Genomic DNA, 19,954 nt, shown 5'->3' on the forward strand with positions numbered 1-19,954 from the left:
ATTTAAATTAAAAGATTAATAATAAAAAATAAAGTTTTATTGAGTAAAATATTAAAAGAGCCATCAAAAAAATCGTCAATAGGGAAGTGGATTTGACATTTAAATACCGATGGTTTACATGTCAGCCATTTTGCAAATAATAAATTTCAGTGTGTGACATTTATGTCATGACCATTGTCAATAATAAACAGACTATAGTAAAATTTTTAAGTTAGATTATGCAAAAGTCTGTGTAAATGGCTAAAATTCTAACCAGCGTAGTTTTTATTTCACAGACTACCCTAATAAGTTTTTTTGATGTCTCTATATAACAATAAATTGTTTACAATACTCAAAACATTATAATTCTTAAGAATATGGATAAGAATTATATTTACAATAAGACAACTAATTCATAGACAACATTAAACTTAAAGATATATTTTATGTATTCTAATCATTAGGCAACTTTCAGATTTTTATGACCGCCCTTTTCCACCAGAAAATTCAGTACTACAAAAAAAAACAAGAAACAGGCAACAAAATACAAATAAATTCATACAACATTGTAATTTATCATATATTTAAGATTTTTTATTATTATTTCTAAGCAGCACAGTCTGCTGTTAATAAGGTCAATTATTTTTATAATGAAGTGAATTATGACAGTGGGAATGAGGATGGATGCAATGGGAGAACCCCAAAAAAATAATCATCCACAATGAGGAACAATGTGAAAAGAAACAATCATCAAAAAACATTTTATCACAGTAATTTGCTATTATGGTTACTATTATGACAGTGTTGCTTAGATATGTATCACAAAATAGAGTAAACCCATTTAAATAACTAAAAAATGTCGTTTAAATCATAAATTGGCACAAAAAGGAACATGGTTTATATAAAAATTTCAATATTCATACCTGAAATGCAGTAACTGCGGTTGCTATGTTATTTGTAATCATTATTCACATGTATTTTTAACATATATGGCACGAAAAGATAAGACTGATGGCCCGATGGCTCAGAATATAAAAGAACCAGCACCAATTAAGGCTAGACAGATAAACATGCTCTTTTAGCTTGGTTGAAATTACAAAGCAGTCGAACAAATTCATCCATCCTCTAGAACAGGTAATATTAGATATGGAATAAATCGTTCATTTTAGTAATTCAAGTCTACACTAACGACTTCTTGTTAGCTATCAATTCCTTCAAATCATTGACTCAATTCCTTATGTTGCTGATTATAAGGTGTTTGTAAGAACGATAAAGACTAGTTGATCTATGAGTTTTTGGTAACAGTATAACACAAAGATGCATTTGATGAGCCAATTTTGCCATCTACTGAAAGCAATTCCAAACACTTACATTAAATCCCTGAATAATTTTATTTCTAATACTTACCTTTTTAATGGTGAGTAAAAAATTCAAATTAACTGCATTTTTAACACTTAATAATTAATAATAAGAAAAATGCAAGTCAGCTTTTAGTAAAACAGCTACAGTATAAACTTCAGTAATGAAACAAACAACATTTTAGTCAATGTCAATATTTTTTTAAGTTCTATGATGCCTTAATGATGTTCCAAAAGTTGAGCCTTCTTTGTAAAGTGAATATATACACATTATAACATTGTAATCTTTATAAAATCCTTAAAACTATAAGCTATCAGCTACTGTTAAACCTAAGAGTATGATTTTTCATATATTCCGGTGCTATTTCATGCAACCATGCTGCCTCAATTGTAGTGAGTCCTCGTAAGTAGCACTTGTTGGTCTGAACAACTTCTGTAAACAACACAACATGTGGTTGCTGTCGGTGTAGAGTAGAACTTGGATGGAATTGTACAGTTTGCTTTTTGTCCAACTAAAAAACAAATTATTTATTACTGAAACCTGCAAATACATCTACAGCATAAAACATTTAAATTTCAATCAGGTAACTGTGAACACTTGCACCACAAAAGTCTTTGTATTAATTCACCAGAGCAAGACATCCATTGCCCTCTATATGCAGCATTTACTATATAGGTCATAAAGTGCTTTATGTATATAGGTTGTACTAAAAAAGGGTTTAGTACAATATTAACTTTGGATGACAATTTGGTACAATTCGAACCGCACGATAATTTAAGTAAATAAAAATTCACCAAATTTGTCAATATGTATGTAATTGCCAAAAATGTAAGTATGTCTCACTTACTGTAACATATTGATGATCTCTCACTAGTTCAGCAGCATTCATAAAAAGACCTGCAGTCAAACACTTCCTTAATTTATCCAAGTCACTTCCACATGACGAACTTACACCTAAATCACATTTCTTGCACAAGTCTTCTAATTGTGCCCTGATTTCTCTAGCGTGAGTAATATTCCTGAGGTTTATAAAATGGTCTCTACACCAATTTCTCCTGAAAATTATTTAAAAATCCAGTTAGTTCATAATTGGGTGAACAATAAAAAAACACATCATTAATCATTACATTTTCTAAAATAATTTTTTTTCTTTTCTGTAAAATTTAAAATAATGGACAATAAATTGTTCTAACTTAAATAAATTAAATATAAAGTGAAAATACTTACTTATTGCTTTGACCCACTGAATCAAAGTCTCTATATATATTTAGAAGAGTTATCAGATCTCCATAAGAAGAACAAAACTTTTGCCTAACATTCTGAGCCTCTGTCTGCTTCGATACAGGATTTATAAGGATGGATTCAGCACTTAAAAGAGACACTATTGTTAAAGCTTCTTGCAGACAGGAGTATTGTTGGGCAGAAAACAGAATTTTGGAAAACCTACAAAAAGTTATATATTTTGTTTTATAATTCCATAAAAATATTGTTCTATGTTCTCATTTAATTATCCCAATCACTAGACAACACAACAAACATCCATCTAAATTGTTACTTACCTAGGATCTAATGGAAACTTTGCCATTTTCTTTCCAAGCTGTGTCAAATTTATCGAATCTACTTCCTCCACAGCCCCGAGAAGTTTCAACTGTTCAAAAGCCGCCATTATAGCTTCTTTGGGTGGAGCATCCATAAAATCAAACTTATTAGCATGGATACCCAGAGCCAACAACTGTAGAGCAACAGTTCCTAAAATAAAACACTTTTAACCTTTTTAAACTCCTTAGTAAAGCCATACTTTCTACAACAAAGTTGTATTTATGATTTGTATTTGATGAACATAAAAACCTCCCTACCTAGATTTGCTCTTTGTATTTCTGGTACTGTTGTCTTGCGCATCAATTCAAACTGAGACCTGGTGTAGATCCTATAACAATGCCCTTCAGAATCTCTTCCTGCCCTACCAGCTCGCTGCCAGGCTTGCTCATGGGATATTTTTTGCACTTTTAAAAGTTCTAAGCCAGTTGAAGGGTGAAATGTTCTTAAAAAATTAATAAAATTGGTGTAAGTATGTCAGATCTAAGTATAAGATGTGAAGTTTTATTTTTTACTAATGTTATTTCAGGCATTGAGAAATCAGTCAACAACAAATAATTTAAGCCCAAATCAAGACAATAATGTATGATCATAAATAAAATTATTTTTTATTGGTATATATCAATTACCTTGATTTAACCATACCACTATCTATCACATATCGAATTCCAGGTATTGTAATACTAGTTTCTGCTATATTAGTACTGATCACCACTTTTCTAGTATTCAAAGGAGTTGTCTGAAAAATGTTCATTTGCACTGAACTGCTTTGAGCTGCATACAAGGTGAATACTCTAACTGGTGGTCCTTTTACATCTGGATCTTTGGATAAGGTACGGATCCTATGAGCACAAGCCTCAATTTCCTCTTGTCCAGTTAGAAAAATTAACACATCATGGCTAAAACATTTAAATAATACACTTATTACACTAATTTTTAAAGTAATCAATAAAGATTTATTCAAATATTTCATTAATTAAAACAGTTTTCCTTGTTGTACAACCCATACTTACTTAGGTGGGGCCTCCTTGTGAATCTTAAAAAATGTAGCAACACAGCTTGCCTGATAATCATCATGTGGTTTTATTGTATAGTGTATATTAACAGGAAATGTTCTTCCTTCTAAATAAACTGCTTGGCATTTGTTGAAATATTGTGAAAAATGATCTACATCCATTGTAGCAGACATAATAAGTATCTAAAATGTTTTATGAAATAAACACACTACAAATATTGTAAATCATTAATATTACCTTTAAGCTGTAAATTTCTGTCTTCCCTGATTTTTTGAGCTCTCTTAACAATCCCAAATAATACATCCGTATGAATGGTTCTTTCATGGGCTTCATCCAATATAACCACTCTATATTCCATAAGCAGTCTATCTGATATCGCTTCCCTGAGTAACATACCATCAGTTAGGAACTTGATTTTTGTTTGATTTGATGTACAATCTTGAAATCTCACTGAATAACCCACAATATCTCCTACAGTCTTCTAAAATAAAGACTATACTTTAAAAAAATGTCATATATATGTATAAATAATTCATTATGAAATTCATCTTGCCATGTTTACTAGCCAAATAGTGATACTTACTCCATGACCATATTCCTCAGCTACTCTTGTTGCTACACTTATTGCAGCAACTCTTCTAGGCTGTGTTATAGCTATTTTACCCCCTTCATGTAAACCTACAGAAAAAATATACTGAGGTATTTGTGTTGTTTTACCACTACCTGTTTCACCCAAAATTATTAGCGTTTTATGTTTTTCGATGAGAGTTAACAACTGCTTTCGTTTATCGAAGACCGGTAAGTTTCTTCTTTGGTCCTGTATACTTATCTTAACTTTGCCATTTATGTGGCCATTGGATGATGAGGGATTATGGTTTTCATTGTTAAACTTCATTTTCTTGGGGCTCGTGGGCCATTTTTATTGTTAAATACTACAGGTATTGGTTTTAACTTCATTTGAAACTTCTGAATACCATTTTTCGCATATCCATTATTGTATTTGGAGTCCATCATTTTGATTTTGAGGTTATACACGTGAAATAAGGTAAATAATTCACATACAACTTCACATAATTATTAAAGATAAAGTATATAACACCTTCATTGTTTCTTAAACATATGAAAATTTATTTTTAACAACATAAATTAAAAATGCGCAAAAAACAATTATCTCAAAACAACAACCTATAAAATTTCAAATTAATGTGACAACTTCATAACCGGTGTGAAAATAGCATCGAGTTATGGAAAATAGTAAATAGTAACATTTCAGTTACTTTTTATTTTCTTCCTGAAGTATGCAGACTTGACAGGTTAAAAATACTTAAAAAAAATTGAAAAATAATATAAATAAAAGTATTAAATCTTGTGTTTCACACAATGTGTATTATCTTAATATTTCATACAACAACGGATGTAAAATGTTACTAAAAATTACTTTTGCAGTACTCAAATTCATTTTGATGTTATTTCTGCAAATGTATAGTGTATTTAACATACATTTGCTTATTTTAAGTTAGTAAAAATCGTTAAATAGTTATTTGGGCTGGAATATTTTGTTATCCCTAATATTCTTCCACAATTTTTGAAACATAATGTATAACTGGTTGCCTATATCGATGATGTAGAAAAGTGATTGGTAACTGATTCTCTACTGTATGTTGAATAAGTGAACCAATCATACAAAAATATCACTTGCAGTGAACAGAGAAGGGAAAGTGATGTGATGATTAATTTTAAAATGGCTGCTTTGATATAAAAGTAAATATGATTTTTTTTCGGTGATTTATTTAATATTATGTTAAGTGTAAAATAACCATAAATATTATTCAGAACTGTTTTTAAATACTAAACACGTCTTCCAGGACCGTGTAATGATTAGGTAAGTGAATAATAAACTTACTATTATACAAAGCAATGTTTTTGACAGGTTGGTCCTCATAAAATTCGAATACATACATTTCATTTATTAAGCAACTTTAACATAATTTAAATAAAACTAAGCGGAATGCGGTACGTAGCAATAATGTTGGGTCTTTAAACCTTCTACTGATATCAAAAGATAAGAATCTTTGTAAATAATAACAAAATTTATCATCCTAAAACAGTTGTCTACTATTGTATAATGGTTTATTTTTGTGTTTTTTCTTGCAGATATTCGTAGTAAAGTAGGGATACTTAATATATTTTAACATGGATATTATCAGCGATGAGGATCGTAGGAGAAGACTTAGACTTCTTGAGGAAAGGATTAAGGAGCCTCGCAGCAAAGGGAACATTGACTCACTCTTGGATACTGTACAGGCTCTGTACACAGATTGTGATCATCCAGCTATCAAGAAATTAAAAAATGTAGAAGTATATTTAAACAGATGTAAGTAGAATTTGTTTATTATATTGTTTGGTTAACATATCTCTGCTATAAGTTGTGAATGTTGAATATAAGGAAACTACTGTGAAAGATTTCTTGTGAGCAATTCATTACCAAGAATATCTGGGGATATATGCTTCACGTTTTAGATAAAAAGTTTTTCTTTATTAATGAACTGTAGAGCTTATATGTTGATATTTTTCTGTCATTGTATGATTTTTGGTTAAGCAATCCTTTAATCCAATAGTTTTAAAAATTTTAATATTATCTGGCTTTATTCATTATTCCTGCTGTCATATGAGAAGTGGTTCAATAAATTTAAATTTGCTTATTAACTTTGTCCCATTTGTTATTTTTTATTTATTTATTACCTCCCAATAGGCACAATAAGCTTGGTACTTAAAATCACAATAAAATTTTCATTTTAGTTATTCTAAAAACAATATCTAATCTTAAGATTAACAAATTTTTTGCTTGCTTTTCTAATTTTGGCCATTGTTTCATGTCTTAATTAGGTCTTATTTTGGCTATCCACTAGGTAAAGTACTTCATCTATTCAAATATTTAATCAATTCTTTATTTAGATACAATTGTTGTGTTAGCTTGACGAAAATAGTGACTATACAAATATTATTTCCTTGGTTTTCGTTTCTGAACAACTTCTTTTCTTTAAAAAGGTTCTAAAACTGTTGTTTTGTGGTCTTAAACCACAATTGATTGTAATGAGAATTATATAAATGAGAATGCAAATGAGAATTACTTTCACAAATTCTTTTCTTTTCTTGCAAATTGTCATTCGATACCTATTTTCTAAACTAGTTTCTTTGTTGCATTTTAGCTTTTATCAAATATTTTTTTTGTAAGTAAACTACGAATCTTACAATTTGTTATAAGTACTAGTTTGTCTAGCAATTGATGCTTATTTTTTTTTCAATATTAGTAAATATATTTATGGAAAACACATAGTTTATATGAAAAAAAAAGAAGAATTTTCAAATGAACTATGAAATAAAAATAGAATATTATATAGATATCATAATAAAAATAGATATTTGGCCAAATACTTACTATAAGAATACTCTTAGGAGATTTTTCTTGGTTTTCCCTTATGATTTACAATGAAATTGTACATTAATAAAAACTGATAACATCAAATGTGATTGCTTATAATTAGTCAAGTGAGGTTGTTTAAGAGTACCAGAGTCCTATAAACACTTTCGTGTTATAATTGATTTTGGATGTATTTTATCAGACCATGTTTCAGATTTATTCGACCATCTCTTTGTAAAGGCAAAGATCATCTGTCATTTATCTTTTACTTAGTCTTTCTATGTGCTCTAAATATTTTTTTGAAGGTATCTAACATTTTCTACTATCAGTGGTGGCTCGTGAGTACTAAAAGAGGCAGTGGATAAATAGATAAATTTACCAGATACTGGATGAAAAAGGATTTTTTTTGTTTTTTGGGGCACATTTTCATTAAAATTAACATTCATATATAATTAGATGATAACGAATTATGAAAAAATAAGGCAAGGAATAAGGATATTATGTCATAACAAACTGACAACAAGAACAAGACAAAAAATATATTAACATTTTTAAGCGTAATGTGCAAAACTTGGTATTTTTAGATCATGAACAATAATAGAAACTTAAATTAGAATTCACATCAAGGAGTAATTTATGGCACTTTTGGCACTAGCAAAACAGTCAATAACTTGTTTGGAAAGTTTTTTTGATATTCGTTAAAATGTTCTTTTATAAATGATGTGGTAGCTATCAGACGTTTTGTAAAAGTAAATCAAGCCTTAATCTGTTGTAAAATGGAATCGTAAACTGCCAATGCTTCTACTTTTTTATTCATTGAAACAGATATATATCTGAATGAGAACAATGTCACCTTTTCTGAGGAATAGGTTTATCAGTTTTTATTAGCTCTGTATCTACTGGGTCAATAACTGTATCCATTTCATCACAATTTTTTTGCATTGTCTTTTCAAATGTTTGCAGATCTGTTTAGCCTTAATGGGGTCAGTATGAATCATCTGCAGTTGCTTTAAAAATTATTTCTATATGTGGCATGATTTTATGAAAAACTGTTAACCATAATATGAAATTTTTATTCTATAATCTAAGTTTATATGCACAACTTGCTCAATCATTGAATTCAATACTTTTGTCATTCTCTAAAATATCCATTTCAGTGTTCATAAACTATATTGTATGTAGATAATGCATTAGTATTAAAAAAGCATAGTAAAAACAAAAATATATTTAGTGATCAATATATTTTCTGATCAATATATTTTTCAGAGCCAGTGCCATGGCCCTGTGACCCTTTAGGACTGGCGGCCACTGTCTACAATCCTTATGAATGTTTACAGTTTTCTTATTCCATTTTTTTTTTTCCATTTTGACCTCAGCTTATATTGATGTTACAATTTATCAATTCCATCTCTTTATAATGTGTGAGATGTTTTTAACATTCTTATTGATTTGTACAACTATATGATCCTTTTATTGGTACTTAATTTTTGATTTTTGTAATTTTAGCTAAGAAAAACACAGTTTTTATTATTTTTTGCATTCATTTCTAACATCTTCTGTTTGCACAATACACTGATAGCATGCATTTCCAACTTTTTTTATCAGTTTCGAAAAGTAATTTTACTGGAACTGCTTCAAATATTTATTTATTATGGGGGTAGCTAGAAGAAACAAAATTTTTAATATGAACAAATTATTCAATACCCGATCAAAATGTTTTATGGAAGTTTCAATATTTTTCTCTACAATAATTAAATCCCAATTGACAAATCCAAAATAATCGTTAAGAGCACAATAATTAGCATCTATATAGCATGAGCACAACTAGTGTGAAGTTTTAGCTGAAATCATCATTCTTTGCAAAAACAACGCCCTTCAATTATTTTTTAAGTTTGGAAACAAGAAATAGTCATAAAGAGCTAAAGTTATTGAATGTGGTGGGCTATTGATCAATTCTTATCACAATTGGGGGTAATTTTTCTGTGTAACAATTGATTTTTGAGTGGATTCTTTGTCTTGATAGAGGAACACAAACCAAGAAGTTTTTTTTATTATTAGAGATATTCATAAATATATAATTATGGAGTGTGTGAGGATGGAGATCATAGTCAACATAATATTAAATGAAAAATTTTAAAGCTAAGTACACAAAACTGTAAAAGATTTTTATTAAAGAAGCGTAAATGACTATCTGGAACAACAATAAAACCAGATATAAATGATAAATGAAAGAATTTGAGAACATGCATTGAAAAAGCATCTTATGAAACCCTAGGTAAGACAATTTTAATCATCAAGTGAAAAATGACTCAACTGAAATAAAATTGTCAATTCACTTGCAAAATAATACTTAATGACAACAAAATATATACAGGCAAGCTTGGAAGGAAGCAGAAAAGGATTTCATTACAAACACATCAGCAATCATCATACATTTTTATTAGTCAAATTGAAAATTATTTATGTGGAAGACAAACTTTGCTACAAAATGATCAAACAAATGAATAGAACAGAAAATGATACTGCCCAATTAGAGAAGTCATTAACAGACAATAATGGATTTACAGGAACAAGTTTTATGTGGAATTAACCATATAACAATGCATTGAATATGATCACGACATTAAAGAATAGAAAAGCAACAGTTTTTTTATAATTATATTGGATTAATATGTGGGACTCATTAATTTGTAGCTCGATTGTTCAGTTAAACTTACTCTTCCAATGGATTCAGCATCTTTAGCATCCTTAAAACTAATAGAAACCACCACCAACTCATTTTCTAAGAAAACATCAATCCAATTTTTCTCTGTAGTCTTGATTTACAAGGAAAAATGGACTATTTTAGTTTTTCTAACAATAAAACATTGAAAAATTTGTTTTCCATCGATCAGTTATTTATTTTTGTTTTGACTTATATTGGTGAATTAAACACACACTCACCCATAATTTCCACACTACAAAATTATAAATAAAAAAAAAAATACTTATTCATAAAATGCACTAAAAAAAGCATAATTGTTTTAATATTTTTTATATTTCTGGACTTTATACATGAGGAAATGAAGAAATATATTTGTTGTGACACCAAATTATTATCTAAATGCAAATGTTTATATTTATGAATCTAAAGTAACAGCAAATTCATAGAAAGAGTAAATTACAGAAAAGTAAATATGTGAAGTGATTTATCTTAAATAAAGTTTATTCATATTTTAAAACGAATTATGTAACCTATAGAGGGAAAGAAAGAGACTACAATAAAACAAGAAATTGATATATGTAACAGAATGTACTAACAGTACGAGGTGAAAATCATATATGTCATTTACTAACAAGAAAAACAAAATGATACCAGTTCACAACACTGTAACCGCTCCTATTTCTTTAAGTAATATGCGGCCCTTTACAGTGTAACAACGAGCATATTCATGATGCATTTGTAGCAAATTAAAATTATTCTGACCTCAAAAATCCCTGTGTAATGAGTTTGCACTGATTTTGTATTGAATTTCCAGAAAACTCCAGAAGAGGAGGCCCAGGTGCCTTAGAGAACATCGCTGTCATGATATTTATGTTCACTGACCCCAAAAACCAATGAGTAGTAATATTGAACTCATTTCCATCAATTAGCATATTGCAATTAAGTTTGCATAATTAACGTTAAGGGCATTGCAAGCGTGTCTGCTCATCTTTTTAACAGTTTTAGTGTTAAACCATCTAAACCAGGTGAAGTGGCTGTGCGAAGTTTCGTTAAGTGTTGTTTGACATGACCCACTGTGAATTTAACTTGCTGTAAGGATGCGCCGACACGATTACAGTTAATAGCAGGTAGATAGCCTATCATTCGATTGTTTAGTAAAAACCTGTGAAAATGCTAAACCGAGAGAGTTTCGGTAGATTCTTTGTCAGAAGAGCATACATAAAGTTGGTTTTGTTTTTGAAGTAGAGGAATGAAACTTTAGGTGCCAAGGAGGAACATATGTATATGTAGACTTTTTTAATGTTATCACTTTCAATAACACTTAGCCCCCTTTCAGACGAGGATACTGTATCCGAGATACGCGTATCCGAGACGCAGATATTACATAGACTTAAATGGAGCTTTTCACACGAGACGCGCGAGAGATACAGTATGCGAGATACCGAATTCAGTATCTCGGACCTTCCTGTCGCCGACGACTGAATGCGTATCCCAGATACAGAAGAAACATTACGTTAAATGAACGCTTTCAGACACGAATACTTTTGCACCACATTCCATAGACGCGCGATTTTCTGTCGAATAATTGTGAATGAGCAACGAAAGAAAGACGGTGTTTTCTGATATAGTTAAATAATGGAGCGTTCTGTATTTGATAGTGACAAATTTATTTGTTTGGTACAATCAAATCCCTGTCTATGGGATACAGCATCGCCAGATTCATCATCATCATCATCATTTAACCCGGATCTATCCACTGCTGGATATAGGTCTCCCTCAGTCTTTTCCATGTATTTCTGTTTTGTGCTGTTCGCATCTAATTTTTGTCGATCCGTTTTATGTCATCAGACCATCTTGTTGGTGGACGACCTCTACTTCGATGTGCTTCTTGTCTCGGTCTCCACTGTATTATTCGCTGTGTCCATCTGTTATCCGACATTCTAGCTATGTGCCCCGCCTAGTTTCACTTAAGGGTCATAATTCTTTCTATGGCATCTGTCACTCCTGTTCTCCGTCTTATTTCCTTGTTCGTGATCCGATCCCTACGAGATCCGATCCCTACGAATGATCATTTACAAGTAATTAAGAACTTAATAGAAAAGAGTGTTGAATATAACAAGCCATTAGTCATGATATTTGTTGACTACGAAAAAGCTTTCGACACAATAAGTCATCAAAAGATGTTAAAAGCCTTAACAGAGTGCCGTATAGATCATCGCTATATAAACATGATAAAATACATCTATCAAAATGAGACAGCAAGTGTGAAAACTGGCAGATAAAAAGACCAACGTATTTAAAATAAAACAGGGAGTGCGACAGGGAGACACAATTTCGCCAAAATTGTTTACAACATTATTAGAGCATATGTTTAAGAACGCAAATCTGAGTGAAAAAGGAATTAATGTCAATGGAGAAATGCTTAGTCATTTGAGGTTTGCTGACGATATTGTCCTTTTTGCTGACAGAATCGATGATGCAGTATCGCAACTGGAGAAACTGTACCTACCTCCCTACAAGTAGGATTAAAAATCAACCACACAAAAACACAAATCATGACAAATCTTGTGTTAAGCGAAAAGATTTCAGTAAATGGCATGCATATTGAAGAAACCACCTCATATAAGTACTTAGGACATGAGGATACGCATAGAAAGAGATAATCAAACGTACGAACTAAGCCGCCGCATAGGACTCACTTGGGTGGCATTCGGCAAGCTAAGCTATGTTCTTAAATCAGAACTGCCTATGTGTCTTAAAGAAAAATCTTTAATCAGTGCGTGTTGCCAATACTTACATATGGTGCAGAGACATTAACACTAACCAAGAAAGTAAGAAATAAAATTTGTGTTACCCAAAGAGCCATGGAACGATCGATGTTAGGCATTTCTCGTAGGGATCGGATCGCCAGATTACTGCAATAGAAATAAAAAGCAGCAGTGCTGGGTCGAAATTTGTAAGCAAATGTGCGACAATTTTGAGGCCATGACTGCAGTACAGCAAAATGAATATGGTAAGAAATAAATATGTTTTTATTATAAATACATAGATATTTTGTTTCATACGTATACAGTTTAGTTTTAAAAGTTTGCTAATTGAAATTTTGATTATTTAATGAATATAAAACTACATTATTGTGAAAGGAATACGGTCATTTTTTTTAGGGCGAGGTAAACAATTTACAAATTGGAGATAAGTACACAGATTTATTTTAAATTTAAGTCATAGACTTTAACTTTAACTTAAAGTCATAGAAAGCCGTTTTTTTGACGAAATACTTTTACGCATAGTTGTGTCTTTTTTACTCAATTGAATTTCTAAAATTTTATGAAGTTCTTCAAACGACTTCACAGATATTCGAAAATAATTAAAAAACTTCGATGGATCTTGCAATAAATCTTGATACAGCAAATTATACGTTCCCTTGGTTTCTCTTAATTCTACAATAGGATGAACCCACAAATTACATCGTCTTTTCAGTTTCTTTTTCTTTTTATTTAATATGTACCACAGCATAACATACTCTTCTACATCCATACTCCAAAAATATAACCGCACTGCACTGCTACTATTTTCATACCGACGAGCATGCCCGTGAATCCGATACTGTAGCCATCGAAAATTCTGTATCTCGCATACAGTATCTCGCATACAGTATCCCCGTCTGAAAACCCTCTTAGTGTTAAAGTTATTTGAAAATCTGCGGTGGTTTTGGAAAGCACTGAGAAGCCCGGGGTGTTTAAATTTCCGCCATAGATGTCGTTTTTGATTAATTTGTTTTATTGCTTTCGATTTATCCAGGATTTAAGGTTGTTTTTATAAATCTTACGGAAGGTGGTATTTCTAGAAATTATATTGTGGACGATATCGTCAAATGCAGTCCACATTAATGAGGGGTCGTTTAGGTCTGCAAAAAATTAATGTCAGTCGATTTGAGAGAGTTTTCAGTATCAACTTTAGAAAAGTCGGTAGTAGCATAGGTTACAATATTATTTTTGCGGGATAGTATTTGATTGAACTATATGTGAGCCGTTATAATTGCATGATCTGACTTTCCTATAGGAGAACTTACTTACGAGAGATGAAATCAGCTGTTCTTCGTTAATAAGCACTCGATCTAAAGTAGAAGGTTAGTTATTAATTCTAAATCTAGTAGATTCTGTGATGAGTTGTATCAGGTTCGAATTTCCTATAAAGCTTTTAAAGAAATTATGGGCGATGTGTAATATTAAAGCAGAAAATTGTCTGTTATTATATGTTTCATTCTTTATGGAACACCCAGTATATAAAAATAGCAAAAACCAAATTAGTTTACAGAAATGATTCTTTTAAGTTTGTAATTTAAAATTTTTGAAGATTATCTGAAATAGCTGATAATATTTTTAAACATTTTTATTGATAAGATACCGACATTGCCAAGGTATTTATCTAAAAAAAGTATCATCGTTTGGGTATTTCCTTATTGTACCTACATTTTTATAGATGTTCTTACTGTTTGCTTAAGAAACTGGCGGATTCATCTATTGACACTGAGTCATACACTTTTGTGAGTGTTTATATCAGTGTTTACTGTTTTATTTATGTTAAATAGTAAAAAAATATTATAAATATCGGATATTGAATATACAAAAATAGAAATGGTTTGTACGTCTGTGTAAATAGTTTATAAACAGCTGTTCTAGGAAACAGTAATGGAAGTCTAGGAATCGTTCAGACTTATCATTTCCGTAATACATTAATGTGGGATTTCAAACGTAAATGTTTAAATATACGATGTAGTGTATGTAAATGTTTAAATACACGATGCAATATTATATCCGCTATAATGACGTCCATTTGAGAATTTTGCTGCATAATTAAGATCAAAATTGTAGAGCATCTATTATGTAATAAATAAGGCAAAATTGTCTGATTCTATGCCACAGAAAATTAGCAATATACTTCAGAAAAGTAAGTTTTTCTCGAGACTTCGGAAAAAATCAACGTATCTAGCAAGGTTGTTGGTTAATTTATAATTTATAGATGGAAGACTGACTTTTGCTAAATAGAACTTGCTACAGGTAGGTACACTAAAAAATTACATTCATGCAATGCATCAACAATATCCTTACTCCAAAATACCGTTTACCATGGAACAAGAGAGGAACCAACAACTTCTATTTGTAAATGTGTTGGCGATAAAGAGGGAAGTCGAAAACCAACACATACCGACATATTTCATGGTCATTTGTGATAACTGCTACAAATCGTACATAGGGCAGACCAATCGAAGAATACAGGTAAGGCGAGAAGAACATAGAAATCCTATCGAGAAAAAGAAAATAAGTCTACCCTAGTACAACATGTTATAATGACAGGACGTAAAATAAACTGGAATCAAACAACGATACGAACTAGCGTTGAAAATAGGACACAATGTGTAATTAGAAGCATTAGAAATCGGTAATTAATTAATATTTGTTACAATAAATAATGCTCAAAGACTTCCAAATGCATGGAAATAAACTCTACAAAGAAACGTAGAAATCAAACAAGCAGCTAAACTGGCGACAATGACCCTGTTCACTTGCATGTGCGCAGGACCAATCACAAAAATCCTAGAGCTTCAAAACATCATTAAATAAGCACTCAGAAATAGCACTACAAAAGATAGAGAAATTCACATGGAAAGATTCAGAGATATTAACCAAGAAATAAAAGTTATGATAAGGGAAGAGAAGAGAGCCAAAAAGGGAGTCCAAAGAACAAGAAACTAGAGAAACAACAACAGGTCAAATCGACTAAACAGAGAAGTCAAACAGGCTTTAAGACAACACAGGAGCCAAAGGTGGGACAATCACGTAAAAGAAGTGGAAGAAGATGGCCAAAATATACAAAATATTTGGAAGCTCCAAAGAACACTAAGAAATGACAGGGAATTCGTCTACTCCGTAGAAGAAAAGCTGGAGTAATGAGGAGAACTCTCGAAAGAGAGTGTACTCTGAACTATCACTAGAACAAAGACGTAGACTATGGAAAAGGTCGAAGAATCACAACAAATGCCTGAAGAATAAGATGAAATAATCTCATCTACATATCCAAAACACATAAGTGATCAGGAATAGCTCACCAAGAAAAGGACTTGGTCCACATGAAATTATCAACAGGGCTCTGAACTAACGAGTATAACAAATGCATACTGATCTCGAAACAAATAGGCTAGGACTAAGCCCAGAAGCTTAATTTGGATTCAGAGCAGAACACTCCAGTGAGATACAAGTACTCAGACTAATATAGCAGCTGGATTCAACTACCAGCAATACACAGGAGTAGCCAAAAATACTAACAAAAATCGCAAGCCACAAAAAAATACTAACAAAAATCAATAATAAAACAGTCAAGAGGGGCCCATACTCTCGAGCGCCAAGTTGCCGAAGTGGGTCTAGTCCAGAGCGAGGACTTGAGGCCCGACCAAGCAATACAGTTCGATGATAAGTCAGTAGAGATAGCGGGACTATAGCGCCTCACACTGTCCCGATTAATTCGGGGTAGGATACCATGCAGGAGTCTTTATACTCGGGACTTCACATGACATTTTGACGATTGAAGTCTTTATAGCGCATCGGCGTGCTATGAGTGTGGAGGAAGGCCTGGAGCATTGGAACATTTTTTGGAATTGGAGATGGTGCCTGATTTACACGGATTGCTTGCTGCTTACTAGAGTAGAAGTTCTCTTCTAATATGGAGAAGAAGTGGAACTAATCGCAGTTGAGAATGGTAAGTGTGACCAGGAAAACTACAGAAAACCCATATAACAAAGTAAAAAAAAAGTAAATAGTCGTGAAGATAGCCACGGTTTTGTGACGTCAATCCTAAGGAGTATACTGTCATCGAATGCCATAGTCTGTGGACTAGTACGCATTTCGATGCGCATCGCCCCGCCTCGATTTTCCATTGGCTCTTGACCTGGAAATCCCTATTTATCTTTTGAACAGCGCATATAAATATTGGCGATTTTCAGGTCAGCCAGGTCAGTCCCTCACGGACTCTCCGAGAGCTTAGTGCTCTCGGGGCTCTGCTTCCTGCATTTATTTTCCATACTCTGTGGCTGAGAATTGTTTCAACTTAACTTGGTGTTTTTATTTCGACGAAGAAATTGTCATGTAAGAAATATCTTGCATTTTTCAAGGCAAGACACCGAAGATAAATATTTTCCAAGTCCATAACCCGAAGGTAGAGGAGCTCTCGACAGTATATTCGAAGCCCTCTACAGAGCACCCGGAGACAACAGAAGATGGTTAGACCCTTATTTGTTCCCCCGAGGTGACAAACCGGGGTAATAATCTATCGTCAGTATAGACCTTACGTGAGATGGAGTGAGAAACATCTCTTTAAAAAAAGAGAGGTATATTAGGTCCGCCCTTTATATCGTCGAAAATACATTAGTGGAAATAATAAATTCAACAGAAGAGGGGAAGTTCAACGTTGCCAAACTTATTAGTTTTATTCGACCTCTTTCTCGCAACCTAGCTTCCAACGCTTGCGATCGTTCCAGTCATCTACTTGTAGACCCCTATCTTCCATTGCATCTTTTACTTCTTGTCTCCACGATCTTCTTGGTCTTCCCTTTTTCCTGCGGTTGGTGGGGATCCACTGTAACATTCTCTTTGGCCATCGTTGATCATTCATCCTTTCTACATGGCCATACCATTTCAGCCTTTTGCATTCTATAGTTTCCAGGGCGTCAATGTCTATGCCCATACGCTCTCCGATTTCAGTATTCCTTACTCTATCTCTTCTAGTGAGTTGGCAACATCTTCTCCAATAATTCATTTCCATTGCTTTTATTTTGGAAGCGTCATTTTTATTTATTACCCAAAGCTCTGAACCATATGTAGCAATGCTTTCTATGATACTTTTGTATATCCTAATTTTTGTGTTTCGGGTGATGTGGTTATTCTAAAGTATACTATTCAGTTGACGTATTGCTGAATTTCCTTGGCCAATTCTAGTAGTTATTTTACTTTACAATAGTTTTAATTTAACATTTTGATTTCCACTTCGGAAATCGTTTTATATAAATAAAATTTATTAATGTTTAAGTACGATTTCCGAATTGGAAATTTAAACATCAAAATAAGCTTATTTAGTTTAGCCTAGTTTAACATTATTTGGCAACGTCGCGTCGTCGTAACGACACTTTGATTTTAATACTGTGGTAATGAGCAGAATAGAACTACTTTGGTATGAAATGCCTATTGCATGGGTTCGTGGGTTGATCTTTCATAAAGCATAATAAAATTGTTTTTACCATTGTCTGATGTGTTTGCCTCGAATTCCTTTTGCTTTGTTCCGAAGTCTCCTGCATACTTTTTTGGAAACCACTTATGATATTACCATTTCTTTCAACTACTTCTTTCTTTATTTGTTGACTCTGTTGTCTAACCCTTTCCTGTTTCTGTGTTTAATCAAGATATTTTATACTTTCTTCCCGTAACAAAGGCATTTTAAATAGCGGCGGCTCGTGGCCTAAAAAGTGGTGAAGATGGGGAAAGCTTGCCGGACCAAAAGGAGTTTTAATACCTACGTCGCTCCCAAAACTCATTAAAAATTTGTTAAAAAAAATGTATAGAGTTTAGGGCCCTAATAACTTGAAAACAGTTTTTTAGGGCACTTATACTAGATACGATTCGTTCTGCTTGCCTGGGGTATTTTAGTTCTGAACCTTGACATTTCATTGAGGATTTTTTGGCGATTAAAACACCACGTATGCTTAAACGGGTTGGTGAGTTTCGATTCAGCCGCCCACTCTGAGTCAGATGCTGATTGCAGCCGACCACTCTGGATCAGACGCAGATGTTTAAAATGCTGGTTGGTCGACCATGTAAAAGAACATCCCTTTTATCTTCATTTTTCCAATGCCTAAACGAAGTCTCTAATATATTACATACCAAGTCATTAATTTAGCCACCATTTAATATAGTCTTCTGCAGGTCATCATGCAGGGTAGAGTCGATGGCAAAAAGGGAATAAGTAGAAAGAGGAAATCATGGCTGCGAAATATTCGAGACTGGACAAACATGACTGTAGACGAATTATTCCACGTTGCAAGAGACAGAGAAACTTTTAGAAATGTGGTCGCCAACCTCCCTTAATGGAGACGGCATAGGAAGAAGAAGAAGTCATTAATTGGATTTATGTCTGTCTAAAATTATTTTTGTCCAAACGAACCGCGAGAACACTTTATATCCGAAATCCGAAACAAACCACAGAGAAATGTATTAATAAAGTGCAATAAACAAATAAAATTAATACTGTGACTAAACTAAACTAATAAATACTATACTATACACTATACTATATACAAAATATCTATATAATAGACTAAATTTCAAAATATTGTCGCTGAGAGAAATTTCCGAAAAATACTAATACCAAATACACATCCAACAGTGGGTGAAGACGAATAATATATTTTATAGACGGAACTGCACTCACCAGTTTTCTCAGCTATCACTAAGGATAGGCTGACGTCACGTTGCCATGGCAATCGTGAACGCTTATGCAGATGCATTTCGCATTTCAAAAATTATATTCACCTATTCCTGAATACTAAGATTCAGTACACGGCTAGTGACACAGGTCAGGACTTGACCGTCAAGTACGTACCGCTAATAAAGCTAGTTGTCTTTTTAATTTTTAGATTATTAAAGAGAATAAATAATTGATTTCAGAATTTAGATATAATAATGTTGATTTCATTTTTTATTTATTTGTCTCAATTAAATTATATTTTTTTGGTGAACCTCACCTTCACCTACTTCACCTGGCCGGCCGCCGCTGACTTCCTCTTGTCTGATATGAAATGCTTTAACTTCTTGATTTTCACATGTTAGAAAA

General features: G+C 32.3%; 3 protein-coding genes across 3 annotated transcripts in view; 2 read left to right on the forward strand and 1 right to left on the reverse strand.

Moving 5' to 3' along the window:
- Positions 1-19,954, forward strand: part of Schip1 (Schwannomin interacting protein 1) — an 879,380-nt gene that overhangs the window by 834,642 nt on the left and 24,784 nt on the right. The gene's annotated exons all lie outside the window — the stretch shown is intronic.
- Positions 20-5,177, reverse strand: LOC140443043 (ATP-dependent RNA helicase DHX33-like). Its single transcript, XM_072534084.1, is given in 10 exon segments — positions 20-1,849; positions 2,186-2,393; positions 2,566-2,781; positions 2,898-3,087; positions 3,195-3,379; positions 3,564-3,833; positions 3,948-4,140; positions 4,194-4,431; positions 4,534-4,859; positions 4,862-5,177. Coding segments are annotated over 10 exon segments (2,127 nt in total). The 5' UTR covers positions 4,965-5,177; the 3' UTR covers positions 20-1,651.
- Positions 5,631-19,954, forward strand: part of LOC140443049 (rho-associated protein kinase 1-like) — a 63,080-nt gene continuing 48,756 nt past the window's right edge. Inside the window, 2 exon segments of the mRNA XM_072534094.1 lie at positions 5,631-5,832; positions 6,105-6,324. Of these exon segments, the coding sequence (XP_072390195.1) occupies positions 6,144-6,324 (181 nt within the window). The 5' untranslated portion in view covers positions 5,631-5,832; positions 6,105-6,143.

The sequence above is a fragment of the Diabrotica undecimpunctata genome, chromosome 6 (assembly GCF_040954645.1).
Source record: "Diabrotica undecimpunctata isolate CICGRU chromosome 6, icDiaUnde3, whole genome shotgun sequence".
Taxonomy (NCBI): Eukaryota; Metazoa; Arthropoda; class Insecta; order Coleoptera; family Chrysomelidae; genus Diabrotica; species Diabrotica undecimpunctata.